General features: G+C 44.3%; 1 protein-coding gene across 1 annotated transcript in view; it reads left to right on the plus strand.

Moving 5' to 3' along the window:
- The first annotated feature begins 3,135 nt into the window (after nt 1–3,135).
- DIAPH3 (diaphanous related formin 3) overlaps nt 3,136–16,688 on the plus strand; it is a 565,391-nt gene continuing 551,838 nt past the window's right edge. The window contains 1 exon segment of the mRNA XM_070799979.1: nt 3,136–3,444. Within this exon segment, the coding sequence (XP_070656080.1) occupies nt 3,265–3,444 (180 nt within the window). The 5' untranslated portion in view covers nt 3,136–3,264.

The raw sequence follows: 16,688 nt of genomic DNA on the forward strand, positions 1-16,688 counted from the left end.
ACATTCACAGATAGGCCTTATTGTTCTTCTCAAGGACACAACCAGTTTTACAGAATACGGTTGGTGGGAAGTCACTACTAAACTTTCCGAGACTATCAGTGACTGTCCTCCTTTGTCAATTATGGCTTTAGGCTCATTCTTTAGCCTGCCATCCAACCAGATAAGATTTACTGTTACCGAATCTTCAAACAGTCCCCAGTCCCGGACAGCACTGAAATTCAGAGTAACCCTTCTCATTCTGCTTCTGAAGAGTCTTCCAAAATCACCTAACCAAAGTCCAAATCCTTTCAGGCCTTTCTAGCACCTCTTACTGAGCAACCCCATCCCAAAGTGCATGTTCTCATTCTTTATGAGTAATAAAATTCCAGTGGTTCAACTACATGCGTTACTCCTTCCTGGTAGTCTTTGCTGGGAGGGGCTTTCACAGACATTTCTAAGAACTTTACATATGCTGTCTCATTTAAGGCTGACAATTCTGATTGTTAGGTATTGTTATTACCCCCTACTGCATTTGAAAAAGCAAAAGAAAGAAATTTTAACATCACCTTCAACATCACATAGCTAGTAAATAACAGGAGTAAAATGTGCATATGGGTCCAATGATCACCCATAGGTAGTTACTACATACTTGCAGTTCTCCTGACCTTTCTGTTCTCCTGAACTTTCCCCTAAAGATTAGGTACTTTCTGAGTATAGATACTGGCACAGAAGCTTCCTACAAATAAATAAACATAATAACAAATACAAATAAAACAAATAAACTTAAACAATCCTCCCTCCCCTGCCCAACTGTAGTGTGAAGACTTTACTTGAACAAGGCCCATTTTCTCAACCTCTGTGCTAGCCCACATCCCATCCAGTTAGGACATCACAGAGGAACCTGTGCTAATCAGCAGGTTCCCACTGGCTATTTATTTTACACAAGGTAGTGTATATACGTTAGTCCTCATCTCCCAGTTTGTCCCACCCTTCTCTTCCTCACAGTGTCCATATGTCTGTTCTCTCTATGTCTCTATTCCCGTTATGGAAATAGGTTCATCTGTACCACTTCTCTGGATGAAGCACAAGCTGGACTGAAATCAATAACCTCAGAAATGCAGATGACGGGCTTCCCTGGTAGCTCAGATGGTAAAGCGTCTGCCTCCAATGCGGGAGACCTAGGTTCGATCCTGGGTTGGGAAGATCCCCTGGAGAAGAAAATGGCAACCCACTCCAGTACTCTTGCCTGGAAAATTCCATGGATGGTGGAGCCTGGTAGGCAACAGTTCATGGGATCGCAAAGAGTCGGACATGACTGAGCAATTTCACTAATGCAGGTGACACCACCCTTACAGCAGTAAGTGAAGAAGAACTAAAGAAGCTTTTGATGAAAGTTAAAGAGGAGAGTGAAAAATTTGGCTTAAAGCTCAACATTCAGAAAACTAAGATCTATGGCATCTGGTCCATCACTTCATGGCAAATAGATGGGGAAACAGTGGTAACAGGGGCTGACTTTACTTCTGGGGGCTCCAAAATCCGTGCAGATGGTGACTGCAGCCATGAAATTAAAAGACGCATACTCCTTGGAAGGAAAGTTATGACCAACCTAGACAGCATATTAAAAAACAGAGACATTACTTTGCCAACAAAGGTCCATCTAGTCAAGGCTATGGTTTTTCCAGTAGTCGCGTATGGATGTGAGAGTTGGACTATAAAGAAAGCTGAGCACAGAAGAATTGATGCTTTTGAACTGTGGTGCTGAAGACCCTTGAGTCCCTTGGACAGCAAGGAGATCAAACCAGTCCATCCTAAAGGAAAGCAGTCCTGAGTGTTCATTGGAAGGACTGATGTTGAAGCTGAAACTCCAATACTTTGGCCACCTAATGTGAAGAGCTGACTCATTGGAAAAGACCCTGATGCTGGGAAAGATTGAAGGCAGGAGGAGAAGGGGACGAGAAAGGATGAGACGGTTGGATGGCATCATGGACTCAACGGACAGGAGTTTGGGTAAACTGGGAGTTGCTGATGGACAGGGAGGCCTGGCGTGCTGTGGTCTATGGCTCACAAAGAGTGACTGGGTGACTAAAGTGAATTGAACTGTACCATTTTTCTAGATTCCACTTATATGCATTTATATACAATGTTTGTTTTTCTTTTCCTGACTTACATCACTGTTTGACAGACTCTAAATCTATCCACATCCCTACGAATAACCCAATTTCATTCCTTTTTAAGGCTGAGTAATATCCCATTGTACCTATGTACTACATTTTCTTTATCCATTCATCAGTAGATGGACATCTAGGTTGTTCCGATGTTCTGACTATGACTCCTCTAGACCTTGCCCCTGCCTGGAACGTCTTTTTGCTGAAAGTCAAGCCACTCTTTTCTGTCCTAAGAAAGTCTTTGCATCCTTCCTTTTTTCTTTCCAAATCCTCTCCTTCAGATTTAATACATTTTTTTATTCTCAAGAACTTTTAAATTAACTGCTATAACATTTATGTTATTTCATCTGAGTAAGGATTTGTGAAGCATATTATTAGACTGTGAGCTCCTCTAGGAAGCGCTGTCTGGTTTTTGGTGGCTGCCTCTGCCAACCTTGAGCGGGCTCCCAGCTCTCAACAGGTGCTCAGTCTGTGGAGAAAGCGTCCTCCGGGGCGTCCTGGGAGCTGCGGTCCTCTCCTGCTTAGCGGCCCTTCAAGTACAGATCCCAGAGGAACTACTTTTCCCAGTGGCCGTCACCCCGGGGCCTCCCGAGACGTGCGGAAACGGGAAGCAGATGACTTCGCCTCCAAGCTCTGCTCAAGTGGCTGCGCTGGGCGGGTCCCGCCTGGTTCCCAGGTCAGCCGGAACCCATTCTCCGAATTCCGAACACACCCAGACTAGTCACTTCCCGGTACGCTTCCCACATTTCCAAGGCCGCACCTTCAACTTGGGCCGCCTGGGACCCCAGAGGCTCAAGCGCCGCAGAGAACGGCGGGCCCGCCAATCACGCTTCTTCTTGCCCGGAAGGGGCGGTGCCCAGGGCGCTTCACTCCGAGCGCAGCTTCGGATTGGCTGGGCCCTGGCTCGGCGGCGGCCCCGGATTGGCTGGGCCCAGGTACTCGTCGGCGGCGGGACTTTTCGGATGTGTTGGTGGTGGCCCGGAGGCAGCGGTTGGACTGATCCGGGCAGGCGCCGTCGGCGGCGGGACTAGGGACGCGCGCGCCGCGGACGCCGGGCTCCCGCCAGTGGCTTGCAGAGCTGCGGCCTTCTCCCCCCTCGCCTTCCCGGAGCCGCGGAAGCATGGACCGGCACCGGCCGCGTCTGCGTGCCCAGGCGCAGCGCTCGGCTGTCGGGGCCGCCTACCCTGCGTCCTCCCTGGGCCGCAGCCGCCGGGACAGCGAGGCGCCGCGCCGGAAAGGCCTGCAGCGCCCTCCGGCCCCCCGCGGCCCCGCGGCGCCTGCGGAGAAGCGCCCCAAGTTTGTAAGTTGGGCCTTGGTCCGGGCGGGCTGCGACCCGGTGATAGGTCCCTCGGTTTTCCTCAGCTCCTTTCCTCAGCTCCAGCGTGGCCGACAGCGTGGGCGGGTTCCCTGGGCGTAGCCGTGAGCTACGCTTTATTCTAGATCGTCAAGAGTTGCGGTCTCTAAACGGGTTACGACGGCAGGCCCAGTTCTATTTGGATCCTTTGACAAACACCTGATCACTGCCCCAACTTCCTAAGGCTGTCGTGAGAAGCAGCTTCAAGTATAAGTCCTGATGTCTCTCGTGCACTTTGCATTTTTAAGTTAAACTTTTCCTTTTTCCCATAGCATCTTAGAGTATGAGATATATGGAAGTGATCTTTACTTGATAGGATTGCTTTTTCTGCTTCATGTTTTAATTCCCAAGAAGAAGTTTTTAAAAGTAGATTCAGTTCCTTTCAGTTCAGTCGCTCATTCGTGTCCGACTCTTTGCGACCCCATGAATTGCAGCACGCCAGGGCTCCCTGTCCATCACCAACTCCTGGAGTTCACTCAAACATCCATCGAGTCGGTGATGCCATCCAGCCATCTCATCCTCTGTCGTCCCCTTTTCCTCCTGCCACCAATCCCTCCCAGCATCAGAGTCTTTTCCAATGAGTCAACTCTTTATAACTTTACGAATTGAAACGGCTTTTTTTTAAAACTTGGCGGGTCATGCAGTCACCGCTAAAGAATGTTATGTTTAGCTTGGAAAGAAGTCTGAGTATTTGAAACCTGCTATTCCGGTTGCTTCTCTTACTCACTTTAACGGTCAAAGAAGTGTCGTGATTAGCGCCTTGTAAATCTTTGTATTGGCACTAACTAGTGAAAGAACAGACAGAGAAGATTGTTTTGTTGTCTGTGTAAATAAACCACAAGCAAATTACATAGAGGGTTGATACATTTGGAGTGAGACAGAATTGAAAATTTAATACCCCTCCATTTTACTTAGGAATACAGAAAAACATTTTAGTCGTAGGTGAAATTTTAGAGTACAGCTTGTTCCTTCTGTGAACATTGTTAGAAATATGAGTCAAGATACATGAATTAAGGGATGAAGGCTTGTGGAGGAGGAGTGAGTAGCTACATATAACAGTCAAAAATGATACATGAATAAAACAGAGCAGAGCCTGAGATGTATCAGAATATTGAAAATGAAGGACAACATGGATTAATGATGCAAAATTAAGTATAAAGTTGGCCATCAGTTCAGTTAGTTCAGTTCAGTCGCTCAGTCGTGTCCGACTCTTTGCGACCCCATGGACTGCAGCCTACCAGGCTCCTCCATCCCTGGGATTTTCTAGGCAAGAGTACTGGAGTGGCTTGCCATTGACACTGCTTACTTTACTCTTTTTCTTCTATATTTGGTATTTATGGTATGTGCACCTTTGGACTACGTACACTGACTTGCACCCGTGGTAGAGTGGTCTCTCCCTCTGTGCTTGTTAAATTTTGTATTGATAATTTCAATGCTTAGTCTTAACCTGTCTTCTAGGAGGCCTAACTGGGGAGAGTTTTCTTTGGGCATGATCTGAGTCTATGTCTACCAGGAGCCTGAAAGAGCCATCTCTCCGTTGGATTGGACTCTTAGAGGGCCTGGAGTTCCAGGGTCAACTCTAACTCTCTAGCCTAGGCTCAGTATCCCAGTATCAAGGTTACCTTCTGAGCAGGCGTTCCCAGCCCGCCTGCTTCTCGCTGTTCTCAGTCCCACTTCAGTGACACTTGCTAATCGGTTGAAGGGTGATTTTGGACACTACTCCTGCCTCATGAGATCTCAGCAGTGCCCCAAATAGTGATTGTTCTGTCGTTCAGTCTGCTGTACTGCTGGACCTCAAGTCCGTTTTTGGCTTTCTCTTGATTTGGAATGAAGATGCTAGCTAGTCTGAATCCCTCCGGGTCACATAGTCATTAGGTCACCTGGTTGCTTTTGACTGTAACAAGTCATGCAGGTTGGTGATAATGTGCGTGACTGGTGTTTGCAAGCCGCAGAGCTGCAAGCTTGTGTGGAACTGCGGGTAAACTGGCCACTGGCTCCTTAGTGTAAGAAGGTAGGAGCTCTGGTCCCCACTGAATTTCTGTTGTACTTTGAACCTAGAAAAAGCAGACGAGTCCTTGTTTTCTGTTACTTGTATAGTTGTGGGCCTCTAGTTAGTTTTGAATTGTGTATACACGTCTGTACCATAGACCTTCTCCCCATAGATGTATGAAAATACTAGAGATTTGTCTGTTGTAAACATAGGATAGTTTGGCTGCACAATAAATCAGCTTCTTTTGGGCTGCTTGTGAACTCACCCACTTGGTTTCAGCAAGGGATGTGGCAAGCAGCGTGTGTGTGTGTGTGTGTGTGTGAGTGTGAGAAGGTCCTGGGGATAGTTACTGGGGACAGCGTGCCACCAGTGGAGGCTGGAAGGACAAGGCAGGAGCCTGGGTGAAGACTTCGTGAAGGTGAAGAGAATTCAGTAGGATCATTAAACTGGTACTTGCCCTAGGTCACACCATTCGTACCTGGACCCAAGTTCTATTTCCCTTCTAGAACAAAACAAAACGGTTTCCTACTCATTGTGAAAATTCTTCAGTGACACTAGGCGTTTAATTCTTACCTCCCATTACTAGAAATGCACAGTAGAGATGGGGACGCTCCCAGATCCAAAGCGAGAGCAGGACGTGTGGCTTCAGGTGGTCTCCATCTCCAGGATGTGGGTCCCCCTTTGAAAGGGGGCCTGTAAATTCTGTGATCCAAGCTGGCAAAGTAGCTCATCTTTTTCAGTTAGGATATCCTTTAAGAGTTCTCAAAGACTTCAGTGTAAATTTCATATCTCATCTTATGGTTTCCATTGTATAGATTGTTATTACAGTATCTAGTTCTGTCATTACAGTATCCTCAGTTTTGAAATGAGAGCTTTTTCACCAGATCATTAACATCTGTATGTCTACTGTGGTTGATCATTGTTAGTGATAACAGTTAACCTTAATGAGCCAAGCACTGTTTTAGGTGTGTCATAGATTTCAGCTCCTGTAATCTGTTTAACAACCCAGTGAGGTAGATACTTTGAATTAGCCTTGTTTGCTAGAAGGGAAACTGAGGTACAGAGGTTAAACTGCCTTTGCTTGCATTGTTGCCTGGGGGCGAAGCTGGGATTTGACTCCAGGGAGGCTGGCTCCAGAGGACACATCCTTGGTCCCTGTCCTGTGTTACTCTCCCACGCTAGTGGGAGTTTTACTCGTTACTGCTGCGTTTTTCAGAGAAGACAATGGCAACCCACTCCAGTACTCTTGCCTGGAAAATCCCATGGATGGAGGAGCCTGGTGGGCTGCAGTCCATGGGGTCGCTAGGAGTCAGACATGACTGAGCGACTTCACTTTCACTTTTCACTTTCCTGCATTGGAGAAGGAAATGGCAACCCACTCCAGTGTTCTTGCCTGGAGAATCCCAGGGACGGGGGAGCCTGGTGGGCTGCCGTCTATGGGGTCTCACAGAGTCGGACATGACTGAAGTGACTTGGCAGCAGCAGCAGCAGCTGTGTTTTTCATTCAGGAACCATTAACACTAGTTAGTAATGTCTTTAAGCAATATAGATTTAGTGATTTCCTGATTGTAAGCATGTTGTGAGATGGGAAGAGGTGTTAGGTTGGAGGACTTTTGCTTATTGTACTGGGAACTTGAGAACTGGAATTGGGGTGGGCTTGGTGAGAATCCTGTCTCCCCACCTCATTTCCTTGGGCTTCTTTGGAGGTAGAAGTGGTTGGCTGAATAATGATCCCCCCCCAAAGATTCAGCTCAATTCTGTCCCTCAGTTGTGTCCAGCTCTTTGCGACCCCATAGACTGCAGCACGCCAGGCCTTCCTGTCCATCAACTCCCAAAGCTTACTCAAACTCATGTTCATCGAGTCCGTGATGCCATCCAACCATCTCATCCTCTGTCGTCCCCTTCTCTTCCTGCATTCAATCTTTCCCAGCATCAGGGTCTTTTCCAATGAGTCACTTCTTCACATCAGGTGGCCAAAGTATTGGAGCTTCAGGTTTAGCATCAGTCCTTCCAATGAATATTCAGGACTGATTTCCTTTAGGATGGACTGGTTTGATCTCCTTGCTGTCCAAGGGACTCTCAAGGGTCTTTTCCAACACCACAGTTCAAAAGCATCACATCTTAATTTCTGGAGCCATATGACAAAAAACGACATTGCATGCATAATTAAGTTTAAAAAAATGGAGATATTCTGCGTTATCTGGGTGGGCCCTAGATGCAAACACGTTTACTTAGGAGAGGAGGTAAAGGGAGATTTGACTACAGAAAGGAAGAAGGTGAGGTGACTGCAAGGGAGATCCAGTGACACACTAAAGAATGCTGCAGTCATCAGAGGCTGGGAGAGGCAAGGGGCTGCTCCCCATAGAGCTTCCTGGGAGATCGGCCCTCCTGACACCTTGATTTTAGCCCAGTTGAAAACATTTCTGTTGTTTTAAGCCATCAGGTTGTGGTATTAATAATCTGTTACTGCCGCCACAGGAAACTAACGGCAGGTGTGGTTATGAGGTTGGCCACATTGAAAGTTGGCTTCACAACTTGTAAGTGTATGCTTTAGGAGAACCATCAGATCATTTAAATCTCTTCTTGTGCTATCATTTATTTTAGATTTGTGATCTGAGTGAAAAGATGCCCACAGTTTGGTTTCCTGGAAAGACTAGAACCTTCATTCATCTTGCTGTGCTGTATCTTTCTCATAAAGCGACTATGACAATGATACAGGCGATTTCTGTGTGCTTTTTTTTGAATTAATTTCTTCATTGAGTCCTCAGAAAAGTGATGCTTTCAGTTGTCCTAGATTTGTACTGTCAAGAATTGGAGATTATGTTCTTAGCTGAAGGCTTTAGGCATCTGGATTTTATTCATCTCAAAACTCCACCTAACCCAGCAGGCACAGAAACCTATTTAAAGTAAAATCGCTTTATTCAGCCCAGTCTTCTAAGCAGAGTTGTCTTTTGGTATCCACAGGGGATTGGCTCCAGGACCCTCCTTAGATGCTAAAATCCATGGATGCTCAAGTCCCCTGCATAAAATGGCATAGCATTTGCATATAACCTATGCACAGTGTGTTAGTCCCTTAGTTGTGTCCGACTCTTTGAGACCCCATGGATTATCCTGTGGCAAATTCAAGTTTTGCTTTTTGGAACTTTCTGAAGCTTTTTTCCCCAAATATTTTTGATGTGTGGTTGGTTGACTACTCGGACTTGGAACCTGCAGATAATAGAAGGTTGAATGTAAATTACTCTGAATCATCTCAGGCTTTCTTTTCTTTCTATCCTTCCAATAGAAAAAAATGTTTACTTTTGTTTGTTAATATGACTTATTAAAAGAAACAAAATATATCCAGTGGCTTCAGGGGAGTATATTAGCTGCTGAAAATAGATGATAGATGGTACATACACTTCTGGATCATGTGGATCTTTGTGAGTAAGAAGGGGTGGGAGCAGGGATGATTGTTTTAGATTTAGAGAAGGGCTTAATTGCTTTTTTCAAAGACTCATGTCTTTAATTATGAAGCAGCAAACTGACATACATTTATTGCACTGTGAAACCTTGCATCTCATCTAGTCTGTCTTGCAGCAATTGCTTCTGAACAGATGTTACCTGAAACACCTTTGTGCAGTTGGTAGAATGCTAAAATTTGTCATGCTTTTATTATTGTTGTCTTAAATTAACTCTGCTTTATGGCATAACTTTATTGCTGTGTCCTAGAATCTTTATATATTTATTGCCTTATAAATTGGATTTAAAATTGGCTTTTTATATGGAATGTAAATTAACATGTGTATAACTTGTTTATGCTTACAGAATAATACAAGACAAAACTGCTTTGTCTTACACTAATGCAGTTGTCTTTAACTCAGCACATAGTATACTGTCTCCAAACTTGGAATGAAATGAATGCTGCAGAATGTGCTTACCATCACACTCTGCTTGTTTATCACAGAAACTAATTTGACTTTTAGATCTATAAAATATAGATTAAGCATAACCTTTTACTTCATGGGATATTAAGGATCAAAGCATGAGCTTTCTTTGAACAGGATCTACAAAGGTAACTCTCTCTCAATAGCAGCAGGGTGGCATTGAAACCCCTTAGCGCTGAGAGTAATTTTCGCAAATAGCAAATCACATAATGATTATTAACTTAGGGGAGAATTTAAGAGATTCAGTAAGTTAAGTTTTGATGCTGGAATATTCAGAGTACTGTCTAATGAAAACTACTTGGAAATGCTTGCCGTAGATTTTGTTCTTCAAACGATCCACTGCCATCCTTTCTCACAAATTTTCTGTAGAAGAGACATTATGAATAATTTTTCTGGGCAGTGACTTGTATCACTTTTAGGGCTTGGGTTCCCGCTGAGTCACTTATTAGCTGTGTGAACTCAGGCGAGTTGTTTAACCTCACTCTGTGCCCGTTTCCTCATGTGTAAAGGAAGCTGTTGGGAAGATTAGAAATTAAATGTGATGGGTTGTGAGGCACCTGTAACAGCGTTTAGCCTCTATCTAAATATTTACGATTTGTAGTTTTGCTGTTGTCATCATTGGTAGTAATAGCAGTAGTGGTAGTACAATTTTTGTGTCGGCTTTAGGGCATTGGGAACATTACAGTGCATATTTGAATATTGGGAAATCTTAATTGGGCCATACTTTTTCCTCAGATGAGATGGAAGCATTCTGTTCCCTAGTTTTACCCTGACATTAGCTGACATGCACAGTGATGGAGACTTCTGATTCTTACCACTGAAAGGTCAGAGCAAGTTTCTGAATCCTTGGGAGGGGAATGTTTTTATTTGTAAAACGAGTTTCATGCAACTATGAAACTTGAGTACCAATGAAGCTTACAAAAAGGAACTTGCAAAGGAAACAACCTCAAATTTAGGGAAAAAATTCTTGTGACACTCCATTGTGAATTGAATGATAGTAAAAATAATGTTACTTACATATGTATATATAAAAAGTTAAGTATAAATCTTTATGCTTTTGGCTCTTTTACAAAACAGATTTATATATAAAATCCAAAAGAAAACTATAAAAAACCAATAAAGTTTAAGTTGGTAACACTGATTTAATGTAATTGATGATTTTTGTTGAAATTGCATCCTCATTATTAGATTTAATAGTGGAAAGATGTGTGTGGTTTGCTGGGTTCCTTTTGTCACCTTGGCTCTTGGGGCAGAAGTGGAATTCCAGAGCTGAGGAGGCTCAGCACAGACCGGAACATCCAAAGGTCCAGCTCCGAATGGCGGGTGGAGTCCTGTCACCGAACACCTTTGTCCTTCTCATGAGGCCTGGACTTGAGGCTCTAAAGTGAACAGTCTCACTGGCTCTTCTGGCTGAAGTAGTGAACTCTTGTAATGTGTTTATGATAAAAAAGAGCCATATGTAATTTTTTTTAAGTAAATTATATGAAACTGTTGAAAAAGAGCAGAAAGAATTGGAGCCAAGGCCACCAGACCCTGTATTCATTTTTTCTTAACTTTCTGTAGCTGTAGGTTTATTGTTCCTTGAATAGTGTCATTTTCGAATTATACTGCTTTTTGGACCTGAATTCTTCCAAAGTGTAGGAGTTGTGAAACCTTGGTATGCTGTCCATGTTGTTGGGCCTGCTGACACCATGTTGGTAGTGCACATAAATGCAGGCGTGTTCACCAAAAGTGCCTGAGGGAATGTGGTTGAGAGAGCTTCCCTGGTGGCTCAGCTGGTAAAGAATCCACCTGCAATGTGGGAGACCTGGGTTAGAGTCCTGGGCTGGGAAGATCCCCTGCAGAAGGGAACGGCTACCCATTCCAGTATCCTGGCCTGGAGAATTCCATGGACTGTAGCAGCTTTCACTTTCAGATTGTCCAGGACGTGCTTGGTGGTGATGGTTTAGTCACTAAGTTGTGTCCGACTCTTGTGACCCCGTGGACTGTAGCCCGCCAGACTCCTCTGTCCCTGGGATCTCCCAGGTGAGAATATTGGAGTGGGTTGCCATTTCCTTCTTCACCAGAATGGGCTTGCTTTATTTCTAATGTTTAATATAATCTTAAAAAAATAGAGAGTTTTAAAATTCTGATAGAATTGGAGAGTCTGTAGAAGGGCCCTGCAGACCTCAGTTTGAGGAACTTGGAGATGACTTAAGAAGTGAGGAGAGTCCCCGAACAAGCAAAAGTTTGTCCCTTTGTTTAGTGTTTCATTTTGTGATGAACTAAAAGTGATTAGTAAGTATTTATCAGTAGCGGACCAGAAGTGATTAGTATTTATCAGTAGTGAAAGTAAAGTCGCTCAGTCATGTCCTGACTCTTTGCGACCCCATGGACTGTAGCCTGTCAGGCTCCTCAGTTCATGGAATTTTCCAGGCAAGAGTACTGGAGTGGGTTGCCATTTCCTTCTCCAAGGATTGTATATAATGTGCTTTAAAACAGTCTACCTCTAAATGGTTTTCTGAGGGTCAGCATTTCCCTTGCAGTCTTTAAAAAATACATTTTATCTTACAAAAGTGGTACAGAACACCATGTACTGCTCACCAGTGAGCTTCAGAAGTGAAACATCATAAATCCTACTGAAATGTTCATTTCTTCCCCTTCTGTCTGTGTCTCCTTATTATCTTTGCTTTTCATTTCTTTGAAATAAGGGCTTATGTGATTTAAACTTTTTTTCCATTTTAATTTTTTTTGGTGAGGGGGTTTCCAATTTATATATATCTCTTTTTCCCTAAAAATAGACCCACCAGAGCACCTGACCTGCCTCTTGAGAAACCTATATGCAGGTCAGGAAGCAACAGTTAGAACTGGACATGGAACAACAGACTGGTTCCAAATAGGAAAAGGAGTATGTCAAGACTGTATATTGTCACCCCGCTTGTATAACTTATATGCAGAGTACATCATGAGAAACGCTGGACTGGAGGAAACACAAGCTGGAATCAAGATTGCTGGGAGAAATATCAATAACCTCAGATATGCAGATGACACCACCCTTATGGCAGAAAGTGAAGAGGAACTAAAAAGCCTCTTGATGAAAGTGAAAGTGGAGAGTGAAAAAGTTGGCTTAAAGCTCAACATTCAGAAAACGAAGATCATGGCATCCGGTCCCATCACTTAATGGGAAATAGACTTCCCTGTGTGCTAAGGGCCTTGGGATATTCCCAGATAGCTGTGGTCTGTGTCAGACCTTCAAGGAAAAGATAGCTAAGTAACCTGTCCAAAACTCATCAAAGAAATTATTGCTAATTCTAGGCTATTATAGATGTTAAAAAAAAAAAAAAAGTATATGCTTTTTTTGGAGATAATTATCTGGTGTAGAATTTCTTAAAACTCTCAGTAAGATATTGATATGTGGATTGATCTAATTGTAAGATACATAATGTTACATTTATTTTTCCAATTTATTGTGAGGTATCTTTACAGGATGTGGGGGACTTTTTCCTGTAGTCACTGCATTTTGCTGAGGTAGGCTGTTTATTTGGGTGTCATAAAAATGAAACTTTGTTAACATTCAGTTTTTAAACAGGATTTGCAAATTGGTGGCATTAATTATGGATTGTGCTATGGTATTAAACTGTTGCTGTTTACCAAAACTTTGGATGGAATGCAATTCAAATGACAATTACAATTCATTTCTAATGAAAAATTTGACAGCCTGAGAAATGAACATGAAAAATAGAATGCACATAATCTATATTCAGAAATCCAATGTGACAGTTTCATTTCTTTATAAAAAGTGATGGTTTCCATTAAAACCATGTTCTCACTGCACTCACCTCTCTTCTGAGGGTATTATTTTGCTCTTATTGATATGTTATCTCCAGCCTTCTCTAGTTGCTATGTGCATATGTTTGTAAGCTTTGGAAGTCATTTTCTCTTGGTGGTGCCTGATATAGGCTTAAGCTTACAATGTGAACACTTGGTTAATTGAAAATCTATGCAAAACTGTTCTTGTAATCTTACACCACCTGATTCACTAATCTATTCATGATTAATTTACATTTAAATGTTATCAATATACCTTTAATGTCTATTTTCTTTTCTCTAAAAGATTGCAGTTGGGGGGCGGTGAGGGCATGTAAGTGTGTGCTTAGTCGCTTGGTTGTGTCTGATTCTTTGCAACCTCATGGATTATAGCCCACCAGGCCCCTCTGTCCATGAGATTTTCCAGGCAGGAGTTCCAGAGTGGATTTCCATTTCCTACACGAGAGGATCTTCTTGACCAGGGATCGAATCCATGTCCCCTTTGCAGGTGGATTCATTACCGCTAACACCACCTGGGAGGGCATGCAGAGACTCATCTGGGTCATTGGAGGACTGAGCCTGCTGACTCAGGACCTCCAGAGGCCTGGCAGCGTGGCTTAGAACCTACCTCCCGCCCCTAACCGCTGTGTTAGAGAGGCTAGGGTTATATGTCCTTGGGTAAATTAGCTTCTGTGCCTCAGTTACCCTGTCTGTAAAATGGAATAGATAGTCATAGTATTGTGAGGATTAGTCGAGGTAATGCTTGTTATTATAATAGCTTGGGCACAAAACTAGCAGTTAATACATGACAGCTGTTATTACAGCTCTTTCTGGAATTGCCATGGGATTAGGGTCCGATAAACTCATTGAAAAATAGTGGAAAATTCTGAAAGAGATGGGAATACCAGACCACCTGATCTGCCTCTTGAGAAATTTGTATGCTGGTCAGGAAGCAACAGTTAGAACTGGGCATGGAACAACAGACTGGTTCCAAATAGGAAAAGGAGTACGTCAAGGCTGTATATTGTCACCCTGCTTATTTAACTTATATGCAGAGTACATCATGAGAAACACTGGACTGGAAGAAACACAAGCTGGAATCAAGATTGCTGGGAGAAATATCAATAACCTCAGATACGCATATGACACCACCCTTATGGCAGAAAGTGAAGAGGAACTAAAAAGCCTCTTGATGAAGGTGAAAGTCGAGAGTGAAAAAATTGGCTTAAAGCTCAACACTCAGAAAACAAAGATCATGGCATCTGGTCTCATCACTTCATGGGAAATAGATGGGAAACAGTGTCAGACTTTATTTTTGGGGGCTCCAAAATCACTGCAGATGGTGACTGCGGCCATGAAATTAAAAGACGCTTACTCCTTGGAAGGAAAGTTATGACCAACCTAGATAGCACATTCAAAAGCAGAGACGTTACTTTGCCAACAAAGGTTCATCTAGCCAAGGCTATGGTTTTTCCTGTGGTCATGTATGGATGTGAGAGTTGGACTGTGAGGAAGGCTGAGTGCTGAAGAATTGATGCTTTTGAACCGTGGTGTTGGAGAAGACTCTTGAGAGTCCCTTGGACTGCAAGGAGATCCAACCAGTCCATTCTGAAGGAGATCAGCCCTGGGATTTCTTTGGAAGGAATGATGCTAAAGCTGAAACTCCAGTACTTTGGCCACCTCATGTGAAGAGTTGACTCATTGGAAAAGACTCTGATGCTGGGAGGGATTGGGGGCAAGAGGAGAAGGGGACGACAGAGGATGAGATGGCTGGATGGCATGACTGACTCGATGGACGTGAGTCTGAATGAACTCCGGGAGTTGGTGATGGACAGGGAGGCCTGGCGTGCTGTGATTCATGGGGTCGCAAAGAGTTGGACATGACTGAGCGACTGAACTGAACTGAAGTGAAACTAGTTGAAAGTTAAAAATATCATAAGTCAAAAGTGCATGGACCATGCCTTACCTGCTGAACATCATAGCTTAGCTTAGGCTACTTTAAACGTGCTTGGAACATTACGTTGGCTTATAGTCAAGCAAACTCTTCTAGCAGAAAGCCTGTTCTGTGATGAAGTGTTGAATGTCTCTTGTCATGAATTGAACACTGTTCTGAAGGTGGTAGACAGGCTGGTCGTCCTGTCCGGAGCGGTTGCTTCCGCCGTGACCATGTGGCTGACGGGGCTACAGGCGCCTCCCTGCCCAGCATCAGGAGAGGACCCTGTACGTGTTGCTAGCCTAGGAAGGGCCAGAATTTAACATCTGGAATACAGTGTCTAGTGAGTAAGTATAGGTTTTGTGTCATTGTAAAGTCACCCCTTTCTAGATGGGAGACTGTAGTTGTATTCCTTTGAATCTTTCCCAGACCCCAGAGTGGGGGAGATATCTGCCTCTGCAGTGTCGGACATCCTGAAGGGCAGGTGACCAGATCTCAGTTACTGACGGCGTCTTGACCTTTCTCCTTCCGCTGCTCACCTCCCTCCACCCTCCTTCCCCCATTCCTGGTGTCCAGGGCCCTGTTCTTGTGTCCAGGGACCCGACCTCAATTCCAGTGGGTACACATAAAGAGCTTGGTCCCTGGATGCATTCCGCTCCTTTCTGTTTCATCTAGACCTTCATCTTCTGCCCTTGCCTCTCTTTCTTTCTGTCAGCCTCCTGCTGACAGCATTTGCTCCACACCGTACAGAAATAACCCAGGACTCTTTTTGAACTAGGATGCCTTCACATTCTTTGCCTCTTCAAACCTGATAGAACATGGAATATCAATAAATAAAAGAGCACTGGCCTCCATGTCCACTTGCTTCCTGTCTCCAAGCCTGGAGCGACCTGACAGGCTTGTGATGGACCCATGCTCTGTGGCCTGGGGGAGACCCCGCCAGCCCTGCAGACTGCACCTTAGACATCGGGACTCTGTGGACCTACTGATTGGCAGGGCCTTCAGCCTGTCGGTCACAGGCATTATCACTGGCACTGCACTTACTCTGCTCTCTGGTGGACTGTACACTCCTTTAATCACTTACCACAGTGCTTTGAAGCAGGACTCTCATGACCCTGGTGTTACACTTGATGGGACTGAGGTGAGGAGAGAGGTGTGGGCCGTCCCAAGGTGTGGCTGGGGACGGAGCCTGTGGGTGGCACGCAGCCAAACGGGCCAGGGCCCGGGCTTTGAGCTAGCTTTCTGGCTGCTCCTGTTGCTTAGTTGCCCCATTGTGTCTGATTCTTTTTCAACCCCATGGATTGAGATTTTTCCAGGCAAGAATACTGGTGTGGGTTGCCATTTCCTTTCTCCAGGGGATCTTCCTGACCCAGGGATTGAACCCACATCTCCTGCCTATGTCTCCTGCATCGCACGCCTGCATCAGCAGGATTTGACTGCCGAGCCACTGGAAAGCCCCACTTTCTGGTTACATCCTTTTTTACTTCTCTCAGCGTCTGTGTTGAGACTATTCACTCTTTTTACCTTCTCTATGGGTCTGATTCCTTTTTGTTGTTAA

The sequence above is a fragment of the Bos indicus genome, chromosome 12, assembly GCF_029378745.1.
Source record: "Bos indicus isolate NIAB-ARS_2022 breed Sahiwal x Tharparkar chromosome 12, NIAB-ARS_B.indTharparkar_mat_pri_1.0, whole genome shotgun sequence".
In the NCBI taxonomy this organism is placed as follows: Eukaryota; Metazoa; Chordata; class Mammalia; order Artiodactyla; family Bovidae; genus Bos; species Bos indicus.